The 25883-nt window shown below is 31.6% G+C and overlaps 5 protein-coding genes and 1 long non-coding RNA gene across 13 annotated transcripts; 3 read left to right on the forward strand and 3 right to left on the reverse strand.

Annotated features, from left to right (window-relative positions):
* Positions 1-1205: 1205 nt before the first annotated feature.
* LOC122518867 (probable ATP-dependent RNA helicase spindle-E) lies at positions 1206-8075 on the forward strand. Of its 4 annotated transcripts, none has more exons than XM_043638026.1 (10): positions 1206-1521; positions 1727-1924; positions 2005-2311; positions 2459-2916; positions 3017-3386; positions 3460-3626; positions 3700-4875; positions 4964-6115; positions 6809-7146; positions 7234-8075. In XM_043638026.1, exons 2-10 carry the CDS (start codon positions 1736-1738, stop codon positions 7370-7372), a joined length of 4296 nt encoding a protein of 1431 aa, XP_043493961.1. In that variant the 5' UTR covers positions 1206-1521; positions 1727-1735; the 3' UTR covers positions 7373-8075. The 4 variants fall into 4 exon arrangements, with proteins under 4 accessions (XP_043493961.1, XP_043494023.1, XP_043494100.1 ...); XM_043638088.1 differs by having other exon boundaries at positions 1827-1924; XM_043638165.1 differs by lacking the exons at positions 1206-1521; positions 1727-1924 and having other exon boundaries at positions 2219-2360.
* Positions 8076-8499: 424 nt separating this feature from the next.
* LOC122519190 lies at positions 8500-9695 on the reverse strand. The gene is made up of 2 exons (XR_006304275.1): positions 9444-9695; positions 8500-9362 (listed from the first exon to the last, which is right to left on the reverse strand). It is a non-coding gene; the product is annotated as an uncharacterized LOC122519190 (long non-coding RNA).
* A 7257-nt stretch (positions 9696-16952) lies between these two features.
* LOC122519096 (G protein pathway suppressor 2) lies at positions 16953-19037 on the reverse strand. 2 transcript variants are annotated; one of them, XM_043638424.1, is made up of 8 exons: positions 18679-19037; positions 18376-18592; positions 18108-18261; positions 17918-18032; positions 17783-17836; positions 17546-17704; positions 17299-17423; positions 16953-17187 (listed from the first exon to the last, which is right to left on the reverse strand). In XM_043638424.1, exons 1-8 carry the CDS (start codon positions 18773-18775, stop codon positions 17014-17016), a joined length of 1095 nt encoding a protein of 364 aa, XP_043494359.1. In that variant the 5' UTR covers positions 18776-19037; the 3' UTR covers positions 16953-17013. The 2 variants fall into 2 exon arrangements, with proteins under 2 accessions (XP_043494359.1, XP_043494283.1); XM_043638348.1 differs by having other exon boundaries at positions 16953-17208.
* A 474-nt stretch (positions 19038-19511) lies between these two features.
* LOC122523493 (DNA repair protein RAD51 homolog A-like) lies at positions 19512-21199 on the forward strand. The gene is made up of 3 exons (XM_043645266.1): positions 19512-19795; positions 19898-20066; positions 20207-21199. Exons 2-3 carry the CDS (start codon positions 19962-19964, stop codon positions 21140-21142), a joined length of 1041 nt encoding a protein of 346 aa, XP_043501201.1. The 5' UTR covers positions 19512-19795; positions 19898-19961; the 3' UTR covers positions 21143-21199.
* Positions 21200-21883: 684 nt separating this feature from the next.
* Positions 21884-23396, forward strand: LOC122523502 (dipeptidyl peptidase 3-like). 4 transcript variants are annotated; one of them, XM_043645295.1, is made up of 3 exons: positions 21884-22077; positions 22407-22704; positions 22781-23396. In XM_043645295.1, exons 2-3 carry the CDS (start codon positions 22429-22431, stop codon positions 23171-23173), a joined length of 669 nt encoding a protein of 222 aa, XP_043501230.1. In that variant the 5' UTR covers positions 21884-22077; positions 22407-22428; the 3' UTR covers positions 23174-23396. The 4 variants fall into 4 exon arrangements, with proteins under 4 accessions (XP_043501230.1, XP_043501239.1, XP_043501212.1 ...); XM_043645304.1 differs by having other exon boundaries at positions 22410-22704; XM_043645277.1 differs by lacking the exon at positions 21884-22077 and adding an exon at positions 22097-22288.
* On the reverse strand, positions 23352-25721 carry LOC122523475 (pescadillo homolog; the record flags this gene model as incomplete). The annotated part of the gene is given in 8 exon segments (XM_043645241.1): positions 23352-23659; positions 23743-23936; positions 24011-24198; positions 24335-24594; positions 24667-24806; positions 24899-25027; positions 25030-25405; positions 25476-25721. Coding segments are annotated over 8 exon segments (1734 nt in total), but the record flags the coding sequence as incomplete, so codon positions are not given.
* Between the last annotated feature and the right edge of the window lie 162 nt (positions 25722-25883).

Here is a 25883-nt window from a genome sequence, read left to right on the forward strand (position 1 = left end):
TTTAGTATTTTTATCACTTTTATGTAATTATTTCAATGCTCCTGCACAGTGATGACATCGAGGATAAAATTTTCCTGTAATGTAAGTAGAGTGTTTTAGAGTATTAAAATAATTGTTAATTAAACGAAGGAAATGTGTATTGTTGTTTAAAAGCACGGAATATATGTCCGGTGAACCGCCCTCCTCGAAATTCACTTTCGGACTGGCACGTTGTCCTCTATGAAAGTTCTTTTATTGAAAGTTGTTTATATGACTTTCCAAAAAAGGAAATTCTATGTATTACGAATATTATTCCCTTTATACACATGCGCAACGTACGGAAGAGCATATAAACAAAATTTAATAAAAGTACTATTATAAAGGACAATGACCCAGTTCAACGGTGGATTTCGAAGGGGACGGTACATAGATCATATATTCCGTGCTTTTAAACAACAATAGTCACTTCTATCGATTAATTAACTATTATTTTAATTCTCTAATACATACTTCTTATATTTCAGTTTGTTTTAACACATATGTATTGGTTGAAGTATTACATTACCTATCAACGTATTTTAAATAGAAAATAATTTGTAAATATTTTTCTTTTATGTTTTTAGATTACTTTTTTAAACTTGATTTTAGATCCTATACACCGAGCTTTTAGACAACAACAGACACTTCTATCGATTAAGTAACAATTATTTTAATGCTCTAATGCAGTTTACTTACATTACAGGAAAATTTTACCCTCGAAGTCATCACTGCGCAGGAACGTTAAAATAATTTCATAAAAATGTAGATATTCGTCGTACAGACACACGAATATAAATTTTTTCGACATACACTGCATTTTATAAATGCAGGCTTCTCACACGTACATGGGTATTTCAAATCGTTAGATTTAACAACAAACCTTTGAGATTTTCTTCTATTTGAACGCCTTAAATGACTACTTTTAAAATATATGTATAAATGCATTTCTGCAGGCACACACATATATTTATACATTAAAAATTAAATATAATTATTTAAAATTCTATCACAATATATACTATCAAAGAATATATCATATATTATCATATACTATCATATACTATCAAAGAATACAGTATTCTTATCGTTATCGCGTTAAGTACCTACTTTCGCCCACTGGTGGTCCCGGTAGTAACTAAAATGAACCTGGGTAGATAAAGAAGGAAACTTGTGAGCTTTTATGTATTTTTGTTTTATTTGAATAAACTTTAAACAAAGAATACAGAAGTATTTCTGCATTCTTTGGTCTTGCAATTTCAATTTAAAATTCCTACTGCATGTAACATTTTCTTTCTGTAGTGATATCATGATGACTTCTTCACTAATTACCAATACTCACACACATTCATAGATAATATGATTTTAATTGATACTGTAAGCGCTAATCGTTTGGTGCGCTTTTGTTTGATATATTATTCCTTAACCTGATGTAAGTGAAGTGATACGCGCTTTCAGGTGAAAGATAGTAAAAATCCTTAAAATAATTTTATAATTAAATAAAAGGTAAGTATTATTTAAAAAGAAATATAGTACATTCGATAAAATTATAGATAAGAAAAATAATTAATGTTTTTTTTATTCATATAATTTAACAAAGCTAATGGAAATTATTCTTAGATATAAAACATTAGGAAGCGTATATGCACGTGCATATCATATTATTGAAATTATAATTATTCATTTTTTTTTTTTATTATAATTCGAATAGGCGAACACCATGGATTATAATATTTTAAAATGTAATGAAAAAATCCAATTACCACCTCCGTATAGCCAAAGATTACAATCATGTAATATTTCTGCGGTAGACGATCTAATAGATTTCGAACCAATACGTACAAGTGCTACTAAAGGTATCAATTATGTAGGGAAGTACATAGAGAAAGAAGAAGAAGAACTTTTGAAGGTATTATATTAGTTTTATACTTGATTTTGCTTAATATTTAATAAATATTTCAATTTATGATTATGTAATTTATTAAATAGTCTTCTACAAGTTACATATCCAATATGTTGGAGAGCGAACTTAAAATAGATGATGTATCTGTCGGAACAAGTCCTACTCAACCAGAACTTTATAATGATGAATTACATGTATATAATACATTTGACTTTTCTAACCATTTAAAAACAAATTTAACTATCACCGGTATGAAAGACTATATAATCTCAATGATCGATACCAATTCTGTAATTATCATTGAGGGACCGACTGGTTGTGGTAAAACAACGCAAGTACCACAGTATATACTTGATTCGTGTTACCAAAAAAAAGCTCATTGTAACATCATAGGTGACTTATCTTTTTTTATATTACCATGCTTATATAAAACTGTATAAAAGTTAGTTCTTCTTTTTAATAAATTTTCATTCAAAATATATTCATACTTTATTGAATGGAATTAAATTAATCAAATATTTCTTGGAAAACTTTTAATAGTAACTCAACCTAGACGCATTGCTGCTTCAAGTATTGCAAAAAGAGTTAGTCAAGAAAGAAAATGGCCTGTAGGAACCCTTGTTGGATATAAAATAGGAATGATGAACTGTACTTCTAAAGATACACGTCTAACGTATTGTACAACTGGAGTACTTTTACAGAAATTGATCTATAGAAAACACATGTTGGAATACACTCATATTATACTAGATGAAGTTCATGAACGTGATCAAGAATTGGATTTCCTATTACTTGTTATAAGAAAATTATTAAGGACCAATTCCCGTAACGTGAAGATTATACTTATGTCTGCAACATTTAATGTTGATAAATTTGCTAATTATTTTTCATCGCCTGTTGGGAATAAACTTGAGCCTGCGCCTGTCATTAGTATTGTTAAGCAAAATTTGTATAATACCAAGATTTATTATCTTTGTCATCTTGGAATGTTAGGAGAAGTAAGTAATAAATACAACCTTATATAATTCTTAAATATGAATACGTTTTTATGTATAATAATTATAAATATTTATATAAAAACAATTATATATCTAATAGTTACCAGAAATATCACCACATGAACCAAAAGTCACAAGAAATTTACTGGAGTTTTGTGTACGCATAATAATTGTTTTGGATGAGTTAGACATGAAAGTAGGTGATGCAGGAAATGACATTGGAATAGGATCTTTTAATAGACACGTCGTTCTTATATTTTTGCCAGGAATTTATGAAATAGAAGAACTACATAATATGTTAATGTCTCCAAAATATAAAAGCTCTAAATGGGATATTGTCGTTTTACATTCCTCACTTACAAGCGAGGAACAATTCAAAATTTTCGAGCAACCTCCAAAAAACTATCGTCGTATTATTTTATCAACAAATATTGCTGAAAGTAGCATTACTGTACCTGATGTGAAATTTGGTATGACTATATCAGTATTTTAAATAAAATTTAATCAATATTTCAATTAAAATATATTATTTTTTTTTGACAGTGATTGATTTTTGCTTAACAAAACAACTCGTGACTGATCCACAAACTAATTTTCAATCTTTGGAGCTTTCTTGGGCCAGTAAAGTGAATTGTAAACAACGCGCTGGTCGTACAGGTCGTGTAATGGATGGTAGAGTATATAGATTAGTACCAAAAAATTTTTATAATGTAAGTATTACTTCATATTCGCTTAAAAGAAAGAAAAAATCATGAATTAATTTATTTTTTGGTATAATTCAAGTCAATACTACCTGAAGAAGGAAATCCTGAAATGTTGAGAGCTCCTCTCGAAAATATAATTCTTCAGGCTAAAATTTTAGATATGGGTGAACCTAAAGCTATTTTAGCTTTATGTCTTGATCCACCCGATCTTAGCAACATAGAACGTACTATACTGATATTAAAAGAATCTGGCGCGTTACTTAGCAATGATAATAAAGCACTTGATGGTGAATTAACAGATCTTGGCCGTATAATGGCTTCTCTGCCATTAAATATTAACGTTACTAAATTGATTGTATTAGGTCATCTCTTCAGTGTTTTAAGAGATGCAATAATAATTGGTTGTAGTATGACCATAAAAGATTTGTTTTGTAGCCGATTTGGACAGAAGTTATTAGCTTATAATGTGAAACTTACTTGGGCTAATGATTCAGAAAGTGATTGTATAGCATTTCTAAATGTTTACAAAGTATGGACAAGGGAGAAAGCAAACCGTCGTTTAACTAGCCGTGATATAGAGAAAAGATGGGCAAAAAGACAATTTGTTCAAATAAAAGTATTGCGTGAAATTGAGGCTCTCGTTCTTGAGGTGACCCAAAAGTTGGAAAAATTTAATATAATTGAAAGTGTTGGAATTAATAAAGTCAAGTGGAATGATGAAATACGACCACTTATTCTTAAAATTGTTATTGCTGGTGCATTTTATCCTAATTATTGTATTAAACGCCATAATACTGAAGAATTAAAAGAGGGACATAAAATTTTGAATGGACTAGACATAACTAAGACAGTATATTTACAAGGTTGGCCAATTAAACAACCAGGACTTTTGTACGCACGGAAAATTCAGAACCTTTTCCAACCTTGTCTCAATTCTTCTGTTGGAAAAATAAACGTTTCGTTTAAGTCTACACGTTTATATGTTCAATTTAATAAAGATTATATAGATGAGGAAAGAAAAATTCCACTTTCAATGTACAGGGCCATTAAAATGAGACGATGTGACATTCCTATTAAAATACCTGTATTAAGTGAAAAAAATGCTGTTGATTTTGCAAAGCAAATGAATTTTGAAGTACAGCCAACAGGATTTTTTAACAAGAATATTTCTATAAAAGAAGATAAAAGACCTGCTTATATTAAACCAAATCTTCCAGGTCTTGATATTTCATACATTCCAATTAAGCTAGTAAACGTACGTATGTAAATTAATTTATTTATGTTCATAAAAAGTTAATATATTTTTTATATGTGCATATATTATGTTTATATTTAATTTACAGATCATAAATCCTGGTCATTTTTGGGTACACATAAATGATAAAGATACGCATGATAAGATAAAATACATAAAAGAAGTTCTAAATAAAAAAGAATATGCTTTGAGTAAATTCAGTTCTCTTCCCGAGATTGACACTCTTGTGGCTGTTCCATTGAAATTAAAGAAGGAACATCTCCAAGTAGAATATTATCGTGGTATTATTAAAAATTATTTTGAAACACATAATAAAAAGTTTGCTTTATGCCAATTAATTGATATTGGTTATACCATAAAAATTCATATTAACGAAATACGAAAAATCACAAATGCTAAAAGTGTTATAAAAATCCCAGCTTTAGCACTGGAATGTGTTTTAGCTAATATACAACCTTCCACAATACACAGTTACAAGATACAATGGTCTGAGGAAGCTGAATTAAAATTTCATGAGCTAATTGGAAATAATGAAAATATATTTGGTGAAATATATTCTGTTGTTAATAGTGTTATAGCTTTAACATTAATATCTGTAATTAAAGATAAAAAATTTAATATTAATGAAATATTAATAGATACTAAATTAGCAATTCTCAAAGAAGAAAGTTATTTATCACAACGTAACAATAATATAAGGAAAAACTACAAAAATATGAATACAACGGAAATTCTTTGTTATGAGAAGATGCAATACGACGATTGTTATGATTTATGTAATGATTATCCTAATCCTCCTGAAGACTCAAAATGTATTTCTACAGTACATTTACGTGGTCCTTTTTCTCCCCTCGAATGTAATTTACAACATCTTACCATTGCTGGCAGAGATAAGAAAATCTATATTGAGAAGAATTCAGTTAATTCAGTTATTCTTGATAATAATTGGGAAGAACAGCTAGAGAATCTCTTAGTAGCTGGATCTGTAAACCAGAATGTAGCTAATAACAGTTTAATATTACATAATACCACTTTACTACCTGCCATTCCTGGCCTAACAGCTTTACTGGCTTTAATTTTTACACCACGAATGGAATTACGACGTAATTCTCTTGGTTCATATTTTATCGGAGCATTGTGTGGATTAGGATATGATAGTTCTACCAAAGAAAGTATTTTTCCAGAACATGATATGGAAATCAATTTTGATGTTGAAATAACATTAGATGATTTACAAGATGTGAGAATATATATTTACAGTAAAACCTCTTTTTGTGCGGTGGATAGGGACCGCATAAAAGAAATCGTACAAAAAAATATTCGGTAATTTTATAAATACTTACATATTATAAACAACTTTGTACGATATACTACCTAATTTTTTTTTATGCGGCAGACAGGGACCGCATAAAAAAAGTCGCACTTAGAAAATACATCAATTATTTGCGAAATATAGATGTGAAAATGCTTTCAATGCTTTCAAGATTGTTTAAATCAGATGAACAGCGTCGCGAAGTCCGGATACATCGTCGTCAAAGAGACCATGTAATCAGAGTTCGTCCACACATGTATATGTACATTGAAAAAAAACATAAAACTGGTAGCAACGCTGCTGAGATTTAGATACCGCATAAAAATAAATCGCACAAAAATAAAATCGTATAAAAAAGGACCGCACAAAAAGAGGTTTTACTGTATTTGATTGGTATATACAGGGTGTCGCATAAAAAAGTTACCATCTTTTGATTTTTTTAAGTGTTTATTAGTGTTTTTTTAATGTTTCAAAGTGTTTCAAGTTTTCAAAGTATGGTAACATAACAACTTGGAACACTTAAAACAATCAAAGTGTGGTAACATTTTTTTGCAACACCCTGTGGATTTATTTAATATTACATCATAAAATGAAATTTGTGTTCAAATTTTATATTTACAGATAAATAGATTGCGATATTGGATGAATATTGGCATGCAAATTAGCGAAAACATTAAGGGGCACAATCATTTTATGGAAATGATCACTTGCCAAAATAAAATCGAAGCAGTATTGTCCAAACTTATAAATAAAAGTAGAAAAAAGCAAAATCCTGAAATGGTAGGGAATTTTTATAAATGGGCAATGTATGATGAATCATTGTTTTTAAAACCTTACGGCAATGCCATGATTAAAAATAATATTTACAATTTACATTGGGCATTAGAATTAAAAGAAACAGATGATGAATTAGAAGAATTAACAAATCATCTTAAAGAATTACGCATTCTTGCTTCAGAGTAAGTTGATGAAAAAATATTGTTGTGCTTTTTAATCTCGTTTCATATTATTAGTCATTAATATCAAAATAATTTTTCCCCGTACAGAAATGATCGAAATTCATTCAATACTGAGATTTGCTGCAAATTTTGTAAAGCAACTGTTTATGGTATTGCGAGACTTCGCGAACATCTGTATACATCGGAACACAAACAACATGAGAAAAAGTGGACTATTAAACTTTAAACATTAATTTTGATATAATTATTCTTTTTTTATATATTTTGATGATGATATACTTATCAATGAAAAGAAAATATTTTTAGTTATGAATTGGCAAATATTATATAATTCACAAATGTACCTTGACATGGACATTGATAACAGTATTATTATAAAGTATCATTATTATCTATTCAAAAGTTGACCTATAGTTATGACCTATACATATAACATATATGTCATCATATACTTTAAGACAATATTAATGAATATTGTAGGAAATACACCAAAAATATTGTGTTAATTATTATTTTTTATATTGTTTATCAAATATGTTTATCAATAATGAAATATGAAATTTACATTATATTCTATTGTATACTACTTTATATTCCTTTCTTGACTGGCTGAATTTTTAGTATTTATAAAAACGTAAATGTGTTGTAAAATTTAATCGATAATATTTAACACTAGGTTTACTGGCGTTTCTTATATACCTATCTCTACGAGCACACGTCAAATTGACGGGTTGATGAAAATACGTATTTACATTAAAAAATCAATTTATTCAAACTAAGTCTGAGTTGAACAATATAAGGCTTAAAGTAAAAATAAAATATTAATAAGTCAAAATCTTTTTTTTTAAGTTATCAATCTTACGTCCTATCATTAGTATGTTACGTTAGTAAAGTCATAAATGTAAGAAATATTATTTTTACTCCCTATAGATACTCTGACTTACTTTATTATCTCTTACTATACTCTTTTAACTCTTAATCTATTCTTCTAACTCTTATTTTACTCGTCCTAACCAGCTAACTCTTCAATTTGACGGGTCCCGTAGAGATAGAAGTATACCATATATGAATCTCAAAAAGTAAAAGGCTTAGGGAAAAAAAAACTGTGTTTATAAATTCTTTAGAAGAAATGGTTAATTTACGATGCAAAACGGTTGAAATCGATCATGCGGTTTTCGAGATATTTCATTGCAAAGTTTGAATTTCGTCAAATTGACGAGTCTCGTAAACCTAGCGTTAAAATCAAATAATATAAAATTGTAGGATATTTTTTGTAATCCCACTTTTACACTCTCTTACTCTGATACTCTTTACTCTTTACTTTTTACTCTTTACTCTTTACTCTTTACTCTTATACTCTTTACTCTTCACTCTCATACTCTGATACTTTCATACTCTTTATTCCTCTTACTCCGCGATTTCTCTGCTACCGCTAACTCTTATCTCTTTTACTCTTTTCTGCAATCCTCTTCTACGACTGACTCTCATCTTATATTATTCTCCGCTTCTCGTATCCCATCCATCTACGCTAAACACACGCATGTACTCATACTCTCTCATTTTCTCACACCATAACAGCAGAGGACAGCACAGTTCTACATACCAGGAAAACAACTCCACTCATTCCCAAAATGCCAACGTATACATTTAACAATGATCGTTCTCGAACATTCATATCTTAACGTTTCTTGCCTTTATATTTATTCACTCTTCTACTTATGAATTTTTTCCAATCCCACACTCGGCCATTCTGCACACACATTCGTCCTCTAATGTCTCTCTCCTCTTCTTTCACACATTCATTCATCCATAACACCTTTTATTCTAATTCCGCATTAATCTTACATTTTATATCTCACTCATCCCTACACACACACACACACACACACACACACATAGGCGCCTTCGTTTACAAATTTTATTACATTTTATTCTTGCTCGCTTTCATTCTCGCACTCGCTCTGTTCGCTAGTATAGACAATCCATGGTTTCATATGATCAGCGGAAACCGTTGTATTATATGGGCCTTCATGCTCACCAAACTTACGAACTACGTATCTGCTGTCTCCTCGTAAAATACGCGTTACGCTATAGGGACCCAAATATGGAGTCGCAAATTTTATTATTCTATTTTTGCACATTTCTGTGCAAAGCATCCCTGCTTTTCTGCAGCTGCATCGAAAATTTTTGCATGCTCCCGTGCATGCACACTGTACCTAACATAGACATGTAGGAAACATGTAAGGAAAAAGATTAAGAATGTATATGATTTTTTGTATAGTTCGTCGTCGACTTACCCTTAGATCAAAGAATCAAGAATACGGCTGAAATTCAGAAATTTGACCCCTTATTGAGCACACTATATCTTACGGATTCTATAGTGCCATAAATTCTCTATTCTATCTTATACAAACTAAGATTAGATTATCCTATATCTTATCCTAAACTAATATTACTCCTTTACACATAGGATATACAACATAAAAATACTACAAATATACATATAAGACTATTTATGGTGTAGGTAGAATACAGTTAAAAACAAAATTGTGTTTCTGTAACGAGAAGAAACGACATTTACTGTTCGTTATAAACCGTATCGTCCCTACTGCTCAAGTAAACGCTCGCGACTGATCTCGCAACTCTTATTTATCCCCCTCTCTTTTACAACATCTGACTTATATGTCAGTTGTATGTACCGACGATTTTGACTAACGCGGTAAATTAATTAAAGAATATTTCTTTACATCTTCCCTCCCGAAGGAGAAAATGTTTACATTTTCTTATGAATAATGTACAAATAATATAACTATCTTATAACCAAATCAGCAATTAACAAAAACCCTTTTTCTTTTTCTTCTATGAATTTCCCGTTATTGCTGGAATTAATTTTGATACATGGAATAAATTTGACCTTTGTCTTTTCCGTCCCATGTTAACTTCAAATATTGAGTTCGAAAATTTTTTCAAAATTTCATACGGTCCACTTCTCAATTCATCCAGTTTTTTCCTATTTAACTTGTTTCCGTTCTCCACGTATACCAAATCGCCTGCCGACAACGTCAGCTGTTTTCTATTTTTATCATAGACCTTCCTATTATACTCATGGGATTTTTTCGAGTTTTCCAACGCCGTTATTTTATCTTTTACCCAATCTTCCTCAGTGATTGTTATTCTTAATTTTTTAGGCAGTGTCGTAGAGTTTTTTCCATACATCAGGTATGAGGGAGCAAATCCTGTGATACTATGTTTCGTGTCGTTGTAATTTTTCACACATTCCTGTGCTACCGTTGTCCAAGCTATCTTCTCCTTGTTTTCATTCATTTTGCATCTGATCCTATTGACGAGTGTCTGATTCAATCTCTCGTTTAGACCATTTGAGAACGGGAAATCAACACTTGTAAAGATGATGGGTATATTTTTGTAAGATTTATATTTATAATGGTAGTAGTATTTATTTATTAATAAATAATAAGGTATAATGTTTTTTAAAAGAGATAGAATAGTAAGTATCTATAATCTAAACTTCTTCTTCCTTCTTCCAGCGTCCAAATAGGCATATTGCCTGTTCTTCATCGCAACTCGCTTCTTGTAGGTATATCGTCCGCCCATCGTTTTCGTGGTCTTCCTGGGCTTCGTTTTCCTAGTGGTGATCTATCCCTAGCGATCTTCACAATTCGGTCCCCTGTCATTCGGGTTATGTGATCGTTCCACTGAGTTTTCCTCCCCAATACCCAATCATTGATGTTAATCATTGATGTTATAATCTAATGCTACGATATACTAGGTGTAACTCTCTACGTCCGAAAACAACAGTCTTAATAAGCAAGGAACACCCGAACCCGACTCGTCGTCGCCTATCGTCGTCTTTTGTCCCTTCGCCGTTCCCCGTTGTTTTCCGTACCTCCCGTTACACTTATCACTCCTCAATTATTATTGAACTCACAGAAAAACGCACCGCACGCATAACGCTCCACCAGTCGTTTCCGTCGCCTACTTATACCCTACATCCCCTCCATCGTCTCCCGTTGTTTCTCGTCATTCCTTCTGGAAACTTCCCGTTAATTCCAATCACGAATAAAGGCTTTTCCTGTATTCCAACATCGAGAACGTTCGGGAGATTTCGATGTAGCTACACAAAGGCGACATGTCTAGACGGTGTAACCCTAAACCTAAACTAATATCCTTATCTAACGCAACGGTCCCTTTCTTCATCTACGACCGATGCATTCTTTCGTTTCTTTCAATCATTCTCACACTCATACCATTATACATATTCATACTTATATTTCTTAAATAATTCCAAACCCCACATTTTTTCTTCTAGGTACTCTCGGAACTCTTTTGAATCTATCCCGGAATATTGATCAGTTAAAATGCTTCCAATTTCCTCCGTTTCCGCGACCATATGTTTTCTTCTTTTTTGAATGCCAGAGTAACTGGCGCGGCGAACGGGCTGTATGACTCCTCTATCAATCTTTTATCTAATAATTTTGCTACTTGTGATTCAATTTCTTTCTTGTCTTCTACTGTGCATCGATATGGTCTCTTGCTGCAATATTTCTCTGTCTGTAAATCGATTTGTGCTTCATAGTTTTTCACAGTGCCTATATCGTATTTATCTTTAGCAAAAATTGAAGTATTTTCATTTATTAGTTCTTCTATTATAAGTCTTTCTTTATTGTTCAGATTGTTCAATTAAAGGTCGGGGTGAATAACAGTTTTGACGAAGTAGTACAAAATATGGATCATATATTTTAACAAAACACAAGAAAATAGAACAAAATACAAGTAAAAAACTGTTATTCACCCCGACCTTTAATTGAACATTTGGCGACCGTGACAGGACTGGGGTCTTACTAGTTTTACAGTTTTGTGCGAATCGTTATTTTAGTGCTTTATCATTAAAATGGATCTTTTAAAAAGGAAAAGAACAATGGCTCGCATTGCATTCACAAAGGTGTACAACATCTTGAATGCATTACTGGATCCAGCAAAGGGATCGAGTAGGACAGCGATTTCAAACTCCCTAGCACAATTGGAATCAAAGACAAAACAACTGACTTCAATTTCGCAATCGTACTTGGATCTGAGAATGGAAGGAGACGATTATTCTGAAGCAGAAATTGAGCAAGAGACGAACGAAACCGTGGAATATGAAGCAAAATTCTTTGATATCAAGTCCCAAGTCGAATTGTCTTACGTCCGCCAAGTATCCAATAAGGTGTTCATTGTTATCTCGACACCTGCGTGGTTTAACCTTTGATGGTTTTCGGCGATAATATACTCTACAAATTTGTTTTTTCTTGGCAATAATACCGGACATTTAAAATCATAGGTGTCCTCTCTCATGAGGATTTTTGTTTTTATCCGCATTACTCCATATTTATCTAAAAAAGGTGATAGGTGTCTAATTTGTTCGTCATTTACGCCCGCGAAGCTTTCTTGTTGTATTAGCTTTAATAAATTAATTTCGGCGTGTTCGATTTCTTGGCACGTTAAATCCCCTTTTCGACGGTTTAATTTATTTTTCGCGTTATAATGGAATCTTTTCATCCAGCCAAAAACTCTTACGATTTTTGCATAGCTGGAAAACTTTTCATACCACCGGTGCTCGTTATGATTACGGTTGGTCAACGTTAGCAAAATGACATTGTCTGTCTCTTTTTTGATCGTACCCTTTTTCATTTCTTCGAATATTTCTTTTTCATCATATTTGACTTCGTTAGAAGGCCAATTCTACGCGCATTCTTGGAGCAATCGCGGACCCTCCCACCAGTGCGAAGATGCCAGTTGATTACATGTACAACCGCGCGACGGTAAATCCGCCGGATTCAAATCACCGGGAATGTGATGCCACTGGCTTGGACTAGTGAATTGTCCGATTTCCTTCACCCGGTTGAATACGAAGGTTCCCCAATTATTGTTCCGTTGTATCCACGCTAGGACCGTGGATGAGTCCGACCAATAATATATGTCCACTTTACCGAGGTAGAGACTGTCTAATATACCGATTGTTAGACGTACACCGATAACGGCGGCGAGTAGCTCTAGTCGTGGAATACTTATGCGCGTGTTCGATTTTTCTTTTTTCACTGGCGCGATTCTGTTTTTTGCTTGGACAAAATATACTTTTACGCCCGACGTACTTTCAACGCGAATATAAACTACTGTCGCATAAGCAACGCTACTTGCATCACAAAAGGTGTGTAGGCTGATTTTACTATTTTCCTCGATCTCCCCTAAGAAACATCTAGGGATACGGATTTTCTTTAGGTTTATCAAATCGTCTACCCACAATAAAAATTTTTGTCTTGATTCGTACGGTACGTCATCGTCCCAGTTCAATTTTTTATTCCACGTTTCTTGTAGTAGAAGTCTCGGTAACAATACTGCAGGGCAAACGAAGCCTAAGGGATCAAAAACGCGGTGTGCTAACGCGAGGATGTTTCGCTTCGTTTCTTTGGCTTAGCGAAACTGATTTAAAGCTGGTATATTTAGAGATAATGTGTCGTCTATTTTATCCCATGTGATGCCCAACACAGCTGTTTGGGTTTCTAATGTCTTATCTCTGTTATACTCCCACCCTCGCAAATCAAAACTCGCTAATTTCATCATAGCCGTAGATTCCGTCATAAATTGTATTAGTTGATCCCTCGTATTTACACTAGTAACCGAATTGTCTACATAAAAGCTTTGAAAAAGTTGTAAAATAATACTAGTAGTGAACTCATTGTTTCCTTTCTGATTAACTAGATCGTTTAGATGTTTGTGAATAATAGCGCCTAAAATAAAAGGACTCGATGAGACGCCAAATACTACTCTGCGATGACGCAAAATCATTATATTGCCGCTACCATCGTACCACAGAAACCGCAAGAAATCCCTATCATTTGCATTTATGCCTATTTGTAAAAACGCTTTTCTTATATCAGAAATTATTCCTATTTTACCTTTTCGAAAGCGTTGAAGCACCGTAGGAATGCTACGGATTGTCTACTATGTAAACAATCATTTTTTCTTCCATATTAAAAATTCTTATATTTAAAGTGATGAAGACACTAGCTCTTCTTACGCCATTGATCGTTTTAATCTTGTATTTTTTGGACTCACTGGGTTTTCCATTTTTGATTTTTAACAGCTTTGAATTGATTAACGAAACATTCGCACCAGGGTCATAAATTCCATTAACCTCCATTTTATTGTCCAATATTACTTTTACTTTTATCAATGGCAGCAATACTAGTTTTTTGGCTCTTCTTTTGTAGTTCAACTTCCAGTTGTGAGTTATTGACTAATTTTATTGGATTTTTTTCTTCCTCTTTATCCGTTTTTGTTCTGAACCAGCAAACGCTTTCGGGGTGGTATCTATTTTTTTTACCCATTAACTCGCATATTTTACATGGATTTTTCTTTTCTACTTTATTTCTGTAAGTTGGAGGTGGATTTTTTTTCCCATTGAAGTCTCTTTTTTCTCTCAAGTATTCCAGGCTTTTGATCATGTTGAACAGATCTTTCGTGACCTTGATTTCATTTCTGTCGATTTTATCCGTGATGTAGTCTGGCAGACCAGTGGCGATCAATAATACCATTATTTCCGCATTCATATTTTTATCCATTTCCAGAAGTATTTTTTCCTTTTTCAATGCATAGTCCAGTAATGAGCTACTTATATACTTAAAATTTATAGCATATTTTGCTGTTGACCATCCCTTATCTGAGTAAGTATCAACGAAATCCTTTTTCCAATCTGACCAACTCGAATTTATGGAGTGTTTCATTAACATCGAACTGTACCAGTCAACGCAAGAACCTTCTAAGAACAATCTCAGAATTTCTATTTTTTCCTCATCTCGTTGCACATCCAGGCGTTCGCATTCTCTTTCGAATAGATCTATCCATTGAGTAACATTGCTATTTTTGTTGGTGAATTTTTCCAGAATGAATCTTTCTGAAGATGACTTAATTGTCCTCTTTTGTTCAGTCATTGTTTGGGAAATACTAGTTAAAATTTATTTCAAATCTTCTTTTGATAGGCCGTTTGTATTATTAGCCTTAGGTTCTTTTCATCTTTCTTCTAATAAAATTTTCCCGAACTGGATATTACCACCTTCATCAATGTACTCAGCTCGCAATCCAGAATTCAATATAATCCACACGTTTCTCTTCTGATTCCTTTTTAAGTTTGTGTTTTTTACTTTCTTAAAAGTATCGGTCTTCACTAATTCCGTGTGTAAGTTTACATCCTGCAATTCTTCTGGCAGATCAAAAATTTCGCCGTCTGGTGTTGTAATGGAAGTCACCAATAGCGCTCCTCGAAGCGTATTCGCGCTGCGAATATATCCTCGGGGTGGTAGAACATTCGTCTTAATTGTCGTAGCAGCTCATCCGCCGCTAAAGATACATATTCTGTAGTGGAGTGATACCACTCTTTGGCATTCCTCGTTAAACGCGATGCAATTAATAACCGGGTCTCCGTATCGGTTAAATTAAAATCAGCTCTAACTGCTTGGAGCTTACCTTCCCAAATCTCGTAATTCGATGTACCATCGTAGTAATCTATCATCTCTTTTATGTCCTTCATTGAGGCGGCGAGGTTTTCTCTCCTCAGCGGCGCACTTCTCACAGGAATCTCGTTGCTTGGCCGTCCTCTGATACTTCTTAACTCCTCTGACAACTGTAGTATTTGTCGCTAAAAGGTTTCCATCCGCACCTCTCGTGCGTTTCCGTCTGGATCTTGGGCTCCCTCTTCGACAGATCGAGCACCATCCTCCTCTATGCTCGCTCCTATGGCTGTCCAACTGCCAGCTGGGTCTGCTTGATGAAGCCTGGCCAAAAGTTCGGCCCTTTTTCCATATGTTGGCAAATTGTATTCTTTTAAAATTTCTCTTAGCTCTTCCACCTTGAAATCCTCGGGTACGCTACTCATGATTATATGGTTGATGATGTACACCTCACACTTACTGCTAATTTCACGCTCTATCTATTCTGTTTCCTAGTTGTATTTTTGTTTAAATCCCGGCTAAGCCCCCAAAATATGTAGGATATTTTTTGTAACCCCACTTTTACACTCTCTTACTCTGATACTTTTTATTCTTTACTCTGATACTCTTCACTCTTCACTCTCATACTCTGATACTTTCATACTCTTTATTCCTCTTACTCCGCGATTTCTCTGCTACCGCTAACTCTTATCTCTTTTACTCTTTTCTGCAACTCCTCTTCTACGACTGACTCTCATCTTATATTATTCTCCGCTTCTCGTATCCCATACATCCACGCTAAACACACGCATGTACTCATACTCTCTCATTTTTTCACACCATAACAGCAGAGGACAGCACAGTTCTACATACCAGGAAAACAACTCCACTCATTCCCAAAATGCCAACATATACATTTAACAATGATCGTTCTCGAACATTCATATCTTAACGTTTCTTGCCTTTATATTTATTCACTCTTCTATTTATGAATTTTTTCCAATTCAACAAAATTTCATATATTTTTAAGAAATAATAATGAGCTGATACATTAATAATAATAATAACAAATAAGATATACGAGGTTTTCCACGTTACACTTTTCACAATTTTTCAAATACTTCAATAACCTTACAAAAAAGTATTTTAAACAAAAGTTAACTAGTTTTGGATTGGCTATAATACATTGCAATAAAAAAAAAAAGTTCGAAAAAAATTTTTTTTGTCAGTACTGAGATGCTATTACGGAATATTTTCTATTTGACAAATGAATTTCTATATTGTTTTCCACAAATGTGTCCTATAAATAAACTGTAAACTAAATGAAAATACTTACTTGTATTAATCAAATGATATATAAAAATTATAGATTTCGATGTTCATTCTATAACTCTCTTTGCAAATAACGTGCGCCAGGTTGTGTATATAATAAACGACCAGGTATATTAGCGCCAGATGCATTAACATAAGTTCCAGGAGGTGGGGGAGGATATGGTCCAGGTGGTGGTTGAGGTGCTCGTACTGGATATCCAGAAGTAATACCACCTGTTTTAGCCCCCTTTAAAACATAATCGAATGTCTAATAAAAATAATGAGATATATTATGAAAAGTTGCTATATTAATAAAATAAATATTTTTGTATTCAAATTTTATATAATATATTCTTACTTGTGATGGTTGTTGAATTGGCATAGCGCCACCGTGTACAGTAACATGACTACCAGGGCGAAGATAAAATTTATCTTCTGCGTATGCACCCTTATGTTCTAGAGTATGCAAACTAGTTACATAAGCTACAAAAAAATATAATGGGTTTTTATTAATTTAGAAAACTATTACGTACTATTTAAATCGAAGATTTTTAAAGCAAATAATTTTGATAGTCATAAAGATTATAAAATTGAATACAAAATACCTGTTTGATGTGTAGATAATGCTGCTCTATTTCCTGATAAATATACTGGTTTTGCAAGTTCGGATTCTCTAGACTGCTGTGAAGTTGGAGCAGAATAACTATAAACACTTTGTCCGGTAGGTGCAGAATAGAAATTGGATGCAGAATATTGACTGTTTTCTAAAATAGTGAGATTAATACATATGATATATTTTGTAATTGTAAACGATAGTCAAAACAGACTTTAAAGTTACTCACTATTCCAAAGAACAGCCCTAGAATCGCTAGATCTTCTAGCAGCATCCTCAGATTCTATAATAAATAATATTGGAATAAATCACTCACATGTGGCAGTTACAATTAAAAGATATTAAACTAATTAAATACACTTACTAGACGGAGGTGGATTGTAGCTTGAAATAGCAGGTGGTGGTTTATATCCATATCCTGCATGGTACGGAGATGCAGTCGGAGGAGGTGATGGACTATGTGATCTTTTTAATGGACCCTTTTTAATAAAATAATAAACATAATTTAATATATGTCAATATAATATTTGTGATATTAAAAATACTAAACATACAGTTGGTAAAAGAGTATGCGTTGGTGCACCCACTGCTACTTTATTATACAAAGGACTGTTGCTACGTGGTAATGGTAGAAATAGCGGAGGCTGTACTACTTGTGAAACTGTACCATGATATCCTCCAACTGCCGTTAACACTTCGGAACAGTTTCTATATGCATAATAATATAATTATGTGTAAATCTTGAAAGTTTTATAGAAAATATTAATTTATTTTATAAATATTAATTTAATATGAAAAAAGAAAGATGGATAGAGAAAATACCTCGTTTCCTTGATAAGTTGACGCCTTCTGTTGTCATCTTCGTTAAGAACTTTTTTCAATTGCAAAAATAATTGATGCTTTTCATCTTTTAGTTGAGCTAATTCATTTTCAAGGTTAGATATTTGTTCACGCGTTTCGCCTAAAGTCATAACATCTTGTTTTTGCTGACGTTCTCTCTCCTTTCTTTGACGTTCTTCTTCAGCATCAGCTTCTTGTTCTAAAAAAATGATAACGTGTATTGTCTCCTCAAAAATTTTAAATTACATATTTATTAACTAAATACAGATATTGATAAAATTATACCTTGTTTTTTTCTTTGTCGTTCCCTTGTAATATGAATTTTTAATGCTTGCCACATCTGTTCACTACGCTGAGGTGGTCCTACTATTACCGCAGGCATCTTTGCTCTGTGTTACTTTACTATTTCTCAACTATTATTAATTAAATTATATATATATTTCTTTTATTGTATTTTATTTATTATATTATATTTTTTTCTTCAATTCTTACAAAACAGTATTAGATTAATATTTTTATAACATTTAGTTCAAATTTAACCTATATAAATTTAACCTATTTTAACCTAACCTTATACCTGAAAACTAAGCTATTAATTTTATCACAAGGAATATATACTAATATTTAAATATATTAATTCACTGATTAAGAACGTAAAATTTATTATTTATTATTTATTATTTATTATTTAATATTATTATTATTATTATTTAAAATTAATTTTTAAAAAATCTAAATTTCTTTAGCAAGATAAAAGTTTTTTATAAACAGATCAAAAAAAATTTTATTGTAATGTATTCCAGTTAATGTATACATATTTTTTTTTTATATTTTACTAAATTTTAAATAAAACGAGCACAACATTGTCCTGTATTCAATATGTTTGTTTGGTTAGTTAAATTGCTAGTTTTATTTTTGGGGATTTTATTTTTTAGTTTTATTTTTGGGAAGCTGTTTGTATACAAGCTGTTTGTATGAAAGGATGATTTCTATTGCCACTAGAGAGCGTGTCGATTCGATGAGTAAGATTTTTTAAATATATATAGTTGTACCACACACAACACACACAAAAAACAACACACACACGTACTCAAATCTGAACTTCCGAACACCAACGCCACTCTCATGGAGAATTATTGTACCCGATGTTTTACATAACAGATTTGGTCTCTTTTTACCACATTACTAGCAAGAAACTGTTCAGTCCTGTTGTGGCTACATGATGATAGTTATCGCGTATACATAGCAGCATCAGAGATACGCATGAGCACTGATTTGATTTTAAAAGTGATTTATGTTATGTGTAATAAATACAGTCATTTATAATATTAATAAAAAAAGATAACATTTATTTACAAACGCGTTATTATCTGTTTCACAGTTACATTTATTTATAATAATGGTAATTAAGAGTATACATTAGGAAGTTATATTTATCATTAACATTGCCAATGAATATTTCCAAATGATATAATCATTAATGTTCTCTCATATTTTTACTCAGTTTCATTGAATTTAAGTGCACTGTATATTGTTGTGAAATTTTGATATAAATTTAAAAGAAAATAATGACTGCTGTATCAGCGTCTTTTCATGAAGGAGATGATGAAGTGGAAGATGACAATGATGCAAATGATTATAATCCACAAGCAAAGTTAATTAAAACATTAGAAGTAAGTTCTTATTTTATTTTTTTAAGCCTATAAGATAAGCATGATAGAAATATATATATTTTGTTTTTAATATTTGATATTAAAAGTATAAATGTATCATTTGTGTAGGTAAATACTTATTATGTATTTTCTTTGTCCAGAGAAATGGAATTACAGCAGGTGATATTAAAAAGTTAGAAGAAGCTGGTTATCATACTGTAGAAGCAATAGCATATGCCCCAAAGAAACACCTTATTTGTATCAAAGGTATTAGCGAAGCTAAGGCAGATAAAATATTACAAGAAGCATCTAAATTAGTGGTAATGGGTTTTAAGAGTGCTACAGAGATACATCAAATGCGTGCAAATATTGTTTATGTTTCTACTGGTTCTACTGAGTTGGATCGATTATTAGGTGGAGGAATTGAAACGGGTTCTATCACAGAAATTTTTGGAGAATTTAGGACAGGAAAGTCTCAATTATGTCACACGTTAGCAGTAAATTGTCAATTACCTATAGATATGGGAGGAGCAGAAGGTAAATGCCTTTACATAGATACAGAAGGAACGTTTAGACCAGAAAGATTAATTGCTGTTGCCGAAAGATACAAAATCGCTGGCGATTCTGTTCTTGATAATGTCGCCTGTGCTAGAGCTTATAATACGGATCATCAAACTCAGTTAGTAATACAAGCCAGTGCTATGATGACAGAGTCTCGATATGCTATGTTAATTGTTGATAGTGCAACAGCTCTTTATCGTACTGATTATTCTGGTAGAGGAGAATTGTCAGCTAGGCAAAATCATTTAGCCAGATTTTTGAGGATGTTACTGCGAATAGCAGATGAACATGGCGTAGCTGTTGTTATAACTAATCAAGTAGTAGCTCAAGTCGATGGTGCAGCTTCTATGTTTGGCGGTGATCAAAAGAAACCAATTGGTGGTAATATTATAGCGCACGCAAGTACGACTAGATTGTATTTACGTAAAGGTAGAGGAGAAACGAGGATATGTAAGATTTATGATTCACCTTGTTTACCAGAAAGTGAAGCAATGTTTGCTATAAATGCAGATGGTATAGGAGATGTAAAAGAATAATACATTTTGCTTCAGTAGTATATTTTTGATAATGTAACAATAATAATAGTTTAAAAGTCTGTTAAACTCTGTATTTCTTAAAATAAATTATATATTGTTTTTTACATAAATACTACCATTCTTCTAATACAAATAAATAAGTATTTTAATTGTAATAAGCATTATGTATAGATAAGCAGAAAAAAATGTTCATTTTCTATAGATTAAATATCTCAATTACCTCAAGAAAGAAACGCATATTTTTCTATACAAATTTGTAAGATTTATTATAAAAAAGTTTCTATAATAAATGCGATTGTTTATTAATTAATTTTCTGAACAAAGATCTGTAATTGATGAAAATAAATCTATAAAATCGATTTCGATTAATAGCTACACAGGCGAAAACAGGAAGCATTGGATAAATAATCCTACAAAGAATTGAAAGGTATTGTACTTTTGTAGTAAGAAATGAGGAATATATATAAATAATTTCTTTATTTTTCATAAGAAAATCTTTTCATAACGAGTTAACTCGTTATCCTTGATAAATTAACATTTTCAAATTTAAAATTAATTTAAATGTAGTTGTATAATACAAATACAAAAGGTATATATAAACGATTGTTTTTCGGTCCTTAGATTTATTATTTTTTTATTATGGAATACTTATTATTATCGCAAGATAAAATCAAGTTTAATAATACTAACAAAAGATAAAATAAAAACTAATCTCGAAAAACTTCTATATAGAATGGAAATGTGCGCGCGCAGAAACGCAACAAAGAGTCGTTACCACCATTTATAGTTTATTAGTATCTTCAACCTCAATTCGATCTTATTGTGATAAAAGCATTTATTTAGTGATTTATAAAGTTTAACGAATAATTCAAATTATTATATTTGAAAAGAATACAAATATCAAAACCTAAAAGACGTGACCAGTGAAATATCGAGTGAGATATATTATTCGCAAGATTAAATCCTATTTCGCTTACTTTATGTTAACAGTTTAACCTTCACCGGCTTAGTTTCGAAAAAAATGTTTAAATTATTCTATTTGAATTCATTAATTCGTTTGAATTCATCGAAATTAAATCATGTTTCGCGAGTATTTTACTTGGCGAATACTTTTAAAGTACAGACTATTCATTCGAAAAAAAGCCGGTAGGTTAAACCTTGGAAAAATACGATGTTATCTCTAAATCTAAAATGCGATGATTCTCGAATGTTAGGGTCTATTGATACTTGATTATTAATTATGTTTTTTATTTTTTTATTTCAGTAGATATTACTCTTACAACACAATGAGTGATGATATATCTTTGTATACTTTACCAAATAATCAGCCTTTGGTTTTGTTAGAATGTGAAACGTCGTTTAAATTGTTAACGTTGAAAGAAAAAGTGTATGCACATTATTTGAGCAAGGCAGCATGGGATGGTGGTCTTATTGTATATTTACAACTTTCGCAAGAATCTCCACTGATTTTTGCTCTCTTTCATAAAATTTTTCTTTCCGAATCTACAGATGATTTAAAACAGTCTGCAAAGAAGGAGGGCATTTGTGATAATGAATTTACTGTAAGTATACTTTTATATACTCTTTAATATTCTTATGCTTTATTTGATTTATATTTTTATATTTTCTTTTTTTCAGGCTTTCTTAGTCTATGTGTGTGGAATTATAACAAATGGCGGTAATTACAAATCCTTCGGTGACAGTAAAATTATACCTAATTTACCTAAAGAAAAATTTGAAACAATAATCAAAGCATCTAGAGCATTTAAAGAAAATTCAAATGAAATACAATACCTCTGGGACAATATTCACAATTTGATATATTCTTTAGAAAACAAGTTGAAATCATTAGGATTGAGTGATAAAGGTGTAACCACCTATTTCTCTGCTAACTGTACGCACGAAGATGCTCGATTAGTTAATAACTTTATGGAATCTAAAGGATTGGAGTTATATAATACAAGATGTTTTAAAACATTAATACCATCCAAAGATTCTGAAACTGTTAAAAAGCAAGTCTATATGAGATAAGATTAGCTTCCATAGATACAGAAGACGATCCAGAAATAACTTTACCACAGGAAACCTTTGAAGAAGCAGAATTCAAAATCACAAGAGGAGATTATGATATAATTTTAACAAAGGTTAATAAAAATCTTCAACAAGCTAAAGAATATGCAGCAAATGTGGACGAAAAACAAATGATCGATAAGTTTATAAGTCATTTTATTAAAACAGGTTCATTAAAAGATTATAAAGATGGTTCTCGTTTCTGGATCAATGACAAAGGTCCAGTCATTGAAACGTATATTGGTTTTATAGGAATTCGCCTCTTTTTCGCAGTAACCAGATTTCTTTAGCTCTCTCTTTACGACCTTCCATCATGCTCTTGTACAAATTACGATGTTTCTTCTTAATCATTTTTTCTCTCAACCGATATTCCTGTTTATTTTGACGTTCCTTTTCGTAAGGATCTTCCTTCCTTATTTCACCGGCCTTCACCTGCATCGCTTTTTTCTAAAATTTATAAAATACATTATAAGCAATAAGAAAAGGAAAAATAATTCATATTTGAATATATAAAACAGTTGCTTAATCACCTTTCGCATTCGTTCGCGTTTCTTTTCCTTTTCTTTTTCTTCATCTGATACCTCAATTTCATTCTTATCATCATCTTCTTCTTCGTTATCTTCTTCTTCGTTATCTTCTTCTTCTTCTTCTTGGCTACCTTCTTCCATGTCTGCTGTTTCATTTTCCTGTTTATCTTCTTCATTCTCAGAAGATAATTCTTCATCTTCAATTGCATATTATTGAATTAAATTATTAATATTGAAAGATATTGTATCAATTTAAAATTATATTATTTACCATCTCTGAGTTTATATTCAGGATTCATCAATGCGCGTTCCTCTGGTGGAATGTATGTTTGATCTAATCGACTCTCATTAAATGGAGACAAATGTGGTGGAAGAACAGCACCCATTAAATACTTCTGTATAGGCAACAATTCTCTTGCATTCACTGAATCGAACACCCATTGTGGTTGTACGTAATTTCTATATTATTTAACGAATTATATAAGTAAAATAAAGAAAATATTCACACAGCAATAATTAGACAGAAAACAAAAGTACAATAAGAGAGAGAGAGAAATATATTTATAATATATATCTTTAAAAATAAATTAACTACCTAGATAAGAATTGTTTGTCCATACTAGGTCTGTCCACAATCTGATGTGTGATTGTTTCGTCATTTTCATCAAAAGTAGCACCAACGAACATTAGCTTATCCCAAGAAACTTCTCCGCCAAAGCAACGTAAAACAAAAACTAATGGTTCTCTCGGTACTTCTCTGTTCAAAAAGAACTTCAAACCTTTAAATAACGTCTTTAATTTTTTTATTTTATCAGCTTCTAATTTAGCTGCTTCCAATTGTTGAGCATCAACATCCTAGACAAATAATTACTAACGTTTATTCATATTTTCGAAGATGCATATTATTCAATAATTATATTCTTTTACCTTAGAAAATTGATCTATTTCTATTTCTTCATCATCTATGCTTTGTATGGTAGGATCTAATGCCTTAAGTGGTACATTCAATGCACTTATTCTTTCCGATACAAACGCTTCCTCATCTACAAGATTCTTTTCGCATTGGCCTAAAAATGTATTACTTATTAAAATATCATTCATTACCTCTTTTCTTTTCGCTTAATAAAATATAGAAAGAAAATGAATAAAATCATCTTACCAGTATTATTAAATTGTGGAGGATAAAACAAATTAAGAGAATGATAAAGTCTATAATTAACAAATCCAAGCATTACGACATAAAATTCCACAAATATGGACGTAACTTTGAAATCAACTTCTCTTTTTCTTGCGGTTCAAAAGAGAAATGATGTGGTACGATCCAATTTATTATTTGGCCTTTAATTTCCGCTTGATAGTAATAACCTTTTATGGATATAAAAACTTTTCTTAAGGCTTTAGCTGCTATGACGAAATGTAAAAATTGAATAGTTAATCTTCTGCACAGAGCTGATTGATCGCGTGGTATATGAGCTAATGATGGGAATGTACTGAACAAGAAACATAAAGTTAAACAATCATCTAAATCTCTCAAAGCGTCTACAAATGTCGGATAGCGTTCTTTGATGATATGATCCAATTTCAAAGTTAGATGATTACTTAAATATCTTTTCATTTCAGCAAAATCTCTAAGTGCCCTTGCCCTTCCAACTTTTCTATTGAATACCTAGAAAGAAATTAGACATACATAGATAATGTTTCAAAACAAAATATTAGAGTGATAGATATTAACTCACTTTGTAATCCCTTAATTTCCATATTATCGGTTCGTGCATTAAGAATTGAATATCCTTTTTATGATACAAGGTTTTTATTCCAGCTTCACCTTTTTGTGCTCTTTTACGATTACGAGGCTCCCTTGGATAAATTCCTTTCAATATACATAGTTTGCGAAATTCATTTAAAGAAAGTTGCAATTTTTTCAATGCAGATTTTCTGGTCATAAACTGTGCTCCTTCTCCTGATTGATACTGTAAAATACGCAAAATACATGTTATTTAAATTATTTAAAACTATATATGTTAAATTTTTTGATTAAGAAGATAACATTATAACTTAAAATATTTTTAATGTTAATTACATAAATGTACAAATTAATTCTTACTTTCTTCTTCTCTATCGCAACCATTTTGTTTGTTGCGTTT

The sequence above is a fragment of the Polistes fuscatus genome, unplaced genomic scaffold (genome assembly GCF_010416935.1).
Source record: "Polistes fuscatus isolate 324 unplaced genomic scaffold, CU_Pfus_HIC Scaffold1, whole genome shotgun sequence".
In the NCBI taxonomy this organism is placed as follows: domain Eukaryota; kingdom Metazoa; phylum Arthropoda; class Insecta; order Hymenoptera; family Vespidae; genus Polistes; species Polistes fuscatus.

What these genes read in the sequence shown, in the direction of transcription:
- LOC122523502 (XM_043645277.1), top strand. Translation starts at nt 22,164, where the DNA reads ATGTTTAAATTATTCTATTTGAATTCATTAATTCGTTTGAATTCATCG. An exon ending in ATTCATTCGAAAAAAAGCCG is followed by an intron (nt 22,289 to 22,406) that starts GTAGGTTAAACC and finishes TTTTTATTTCAG; the next exon opens with TAGATATTACTCTTACAACA. An exon ending in TTTGTGATAATGAATTTACT is followed by an intron (nt 22,705 to 22,780) that starts GTAAGTATACTT and finishes TCTTTTTTTCAG; the next exon opens with GCTTTCTTAGTCTATGTGTG.
- LOC122523493 (XM_043645266.1), top strand. Translation starts at nt 19,962, where the DNA reads ATGACTGCTGTATCAGCGTCTTTTCATGAAGGAGATGATGAAGTGGAA. An exon ending in AGTTAATTAAAACATTAGAA is followed by an intron (nt 20,067 to 20,206) that starts GTAAGTTCTTAT and finishes TTCTTTGTCCAG; the next exon opens with AGAAATGGAATTACAGCAGG.
- LOC122519096 (XM_043638348.1), bottom strand. Translation starts at nt 18,775, where the DNA reads ATGCCTGCGGTAATAGTAGGACCACCTCAGCGTAGTGAACAGATGTGG. An exon ending in ACGACAAAGAAAAAAACAAG is followed by an intron (nt 18,593 to 18,678) that starts GTATAATTTTAT and finishes TCATTTTTTTAG; the next exon opens with AACAAGAAGCTGATGCTGAA. An exon ending in CAATTCAACAACCATCACAA is followed by an intron (nt 17,209 to 17,298) that starts GTAAGAATATAT and finishes TATTTTTATTAG; the next exon opens with ACATTCGATTATGTTTTAAA.
- LOC122518867 (XM_043638026.1), top strand. Translation starts at nt 1,736, where the DNA reads ATGGATTATAATATTTTAAAATGTAATGAAAAAATCCAATTACCACCT. An exon ending in TACCAAAAAATTTTTATAAT is followed by an intron (nt 3,627 to 3,699) that starts GTAAGTATTACT and finishes GTATAATTCAAG; the next exon opens with TCAATACTACCTGAAGAAGG. An exon ending in TTACGCATTCTTGCTTCAGA is followed by an intron (nt 7,147 to 7,233) that starts GTAAGTTGATGA and finishes TTCCCCGTACAG; the next exon opens with AAATGATCGAAATTCATTCA.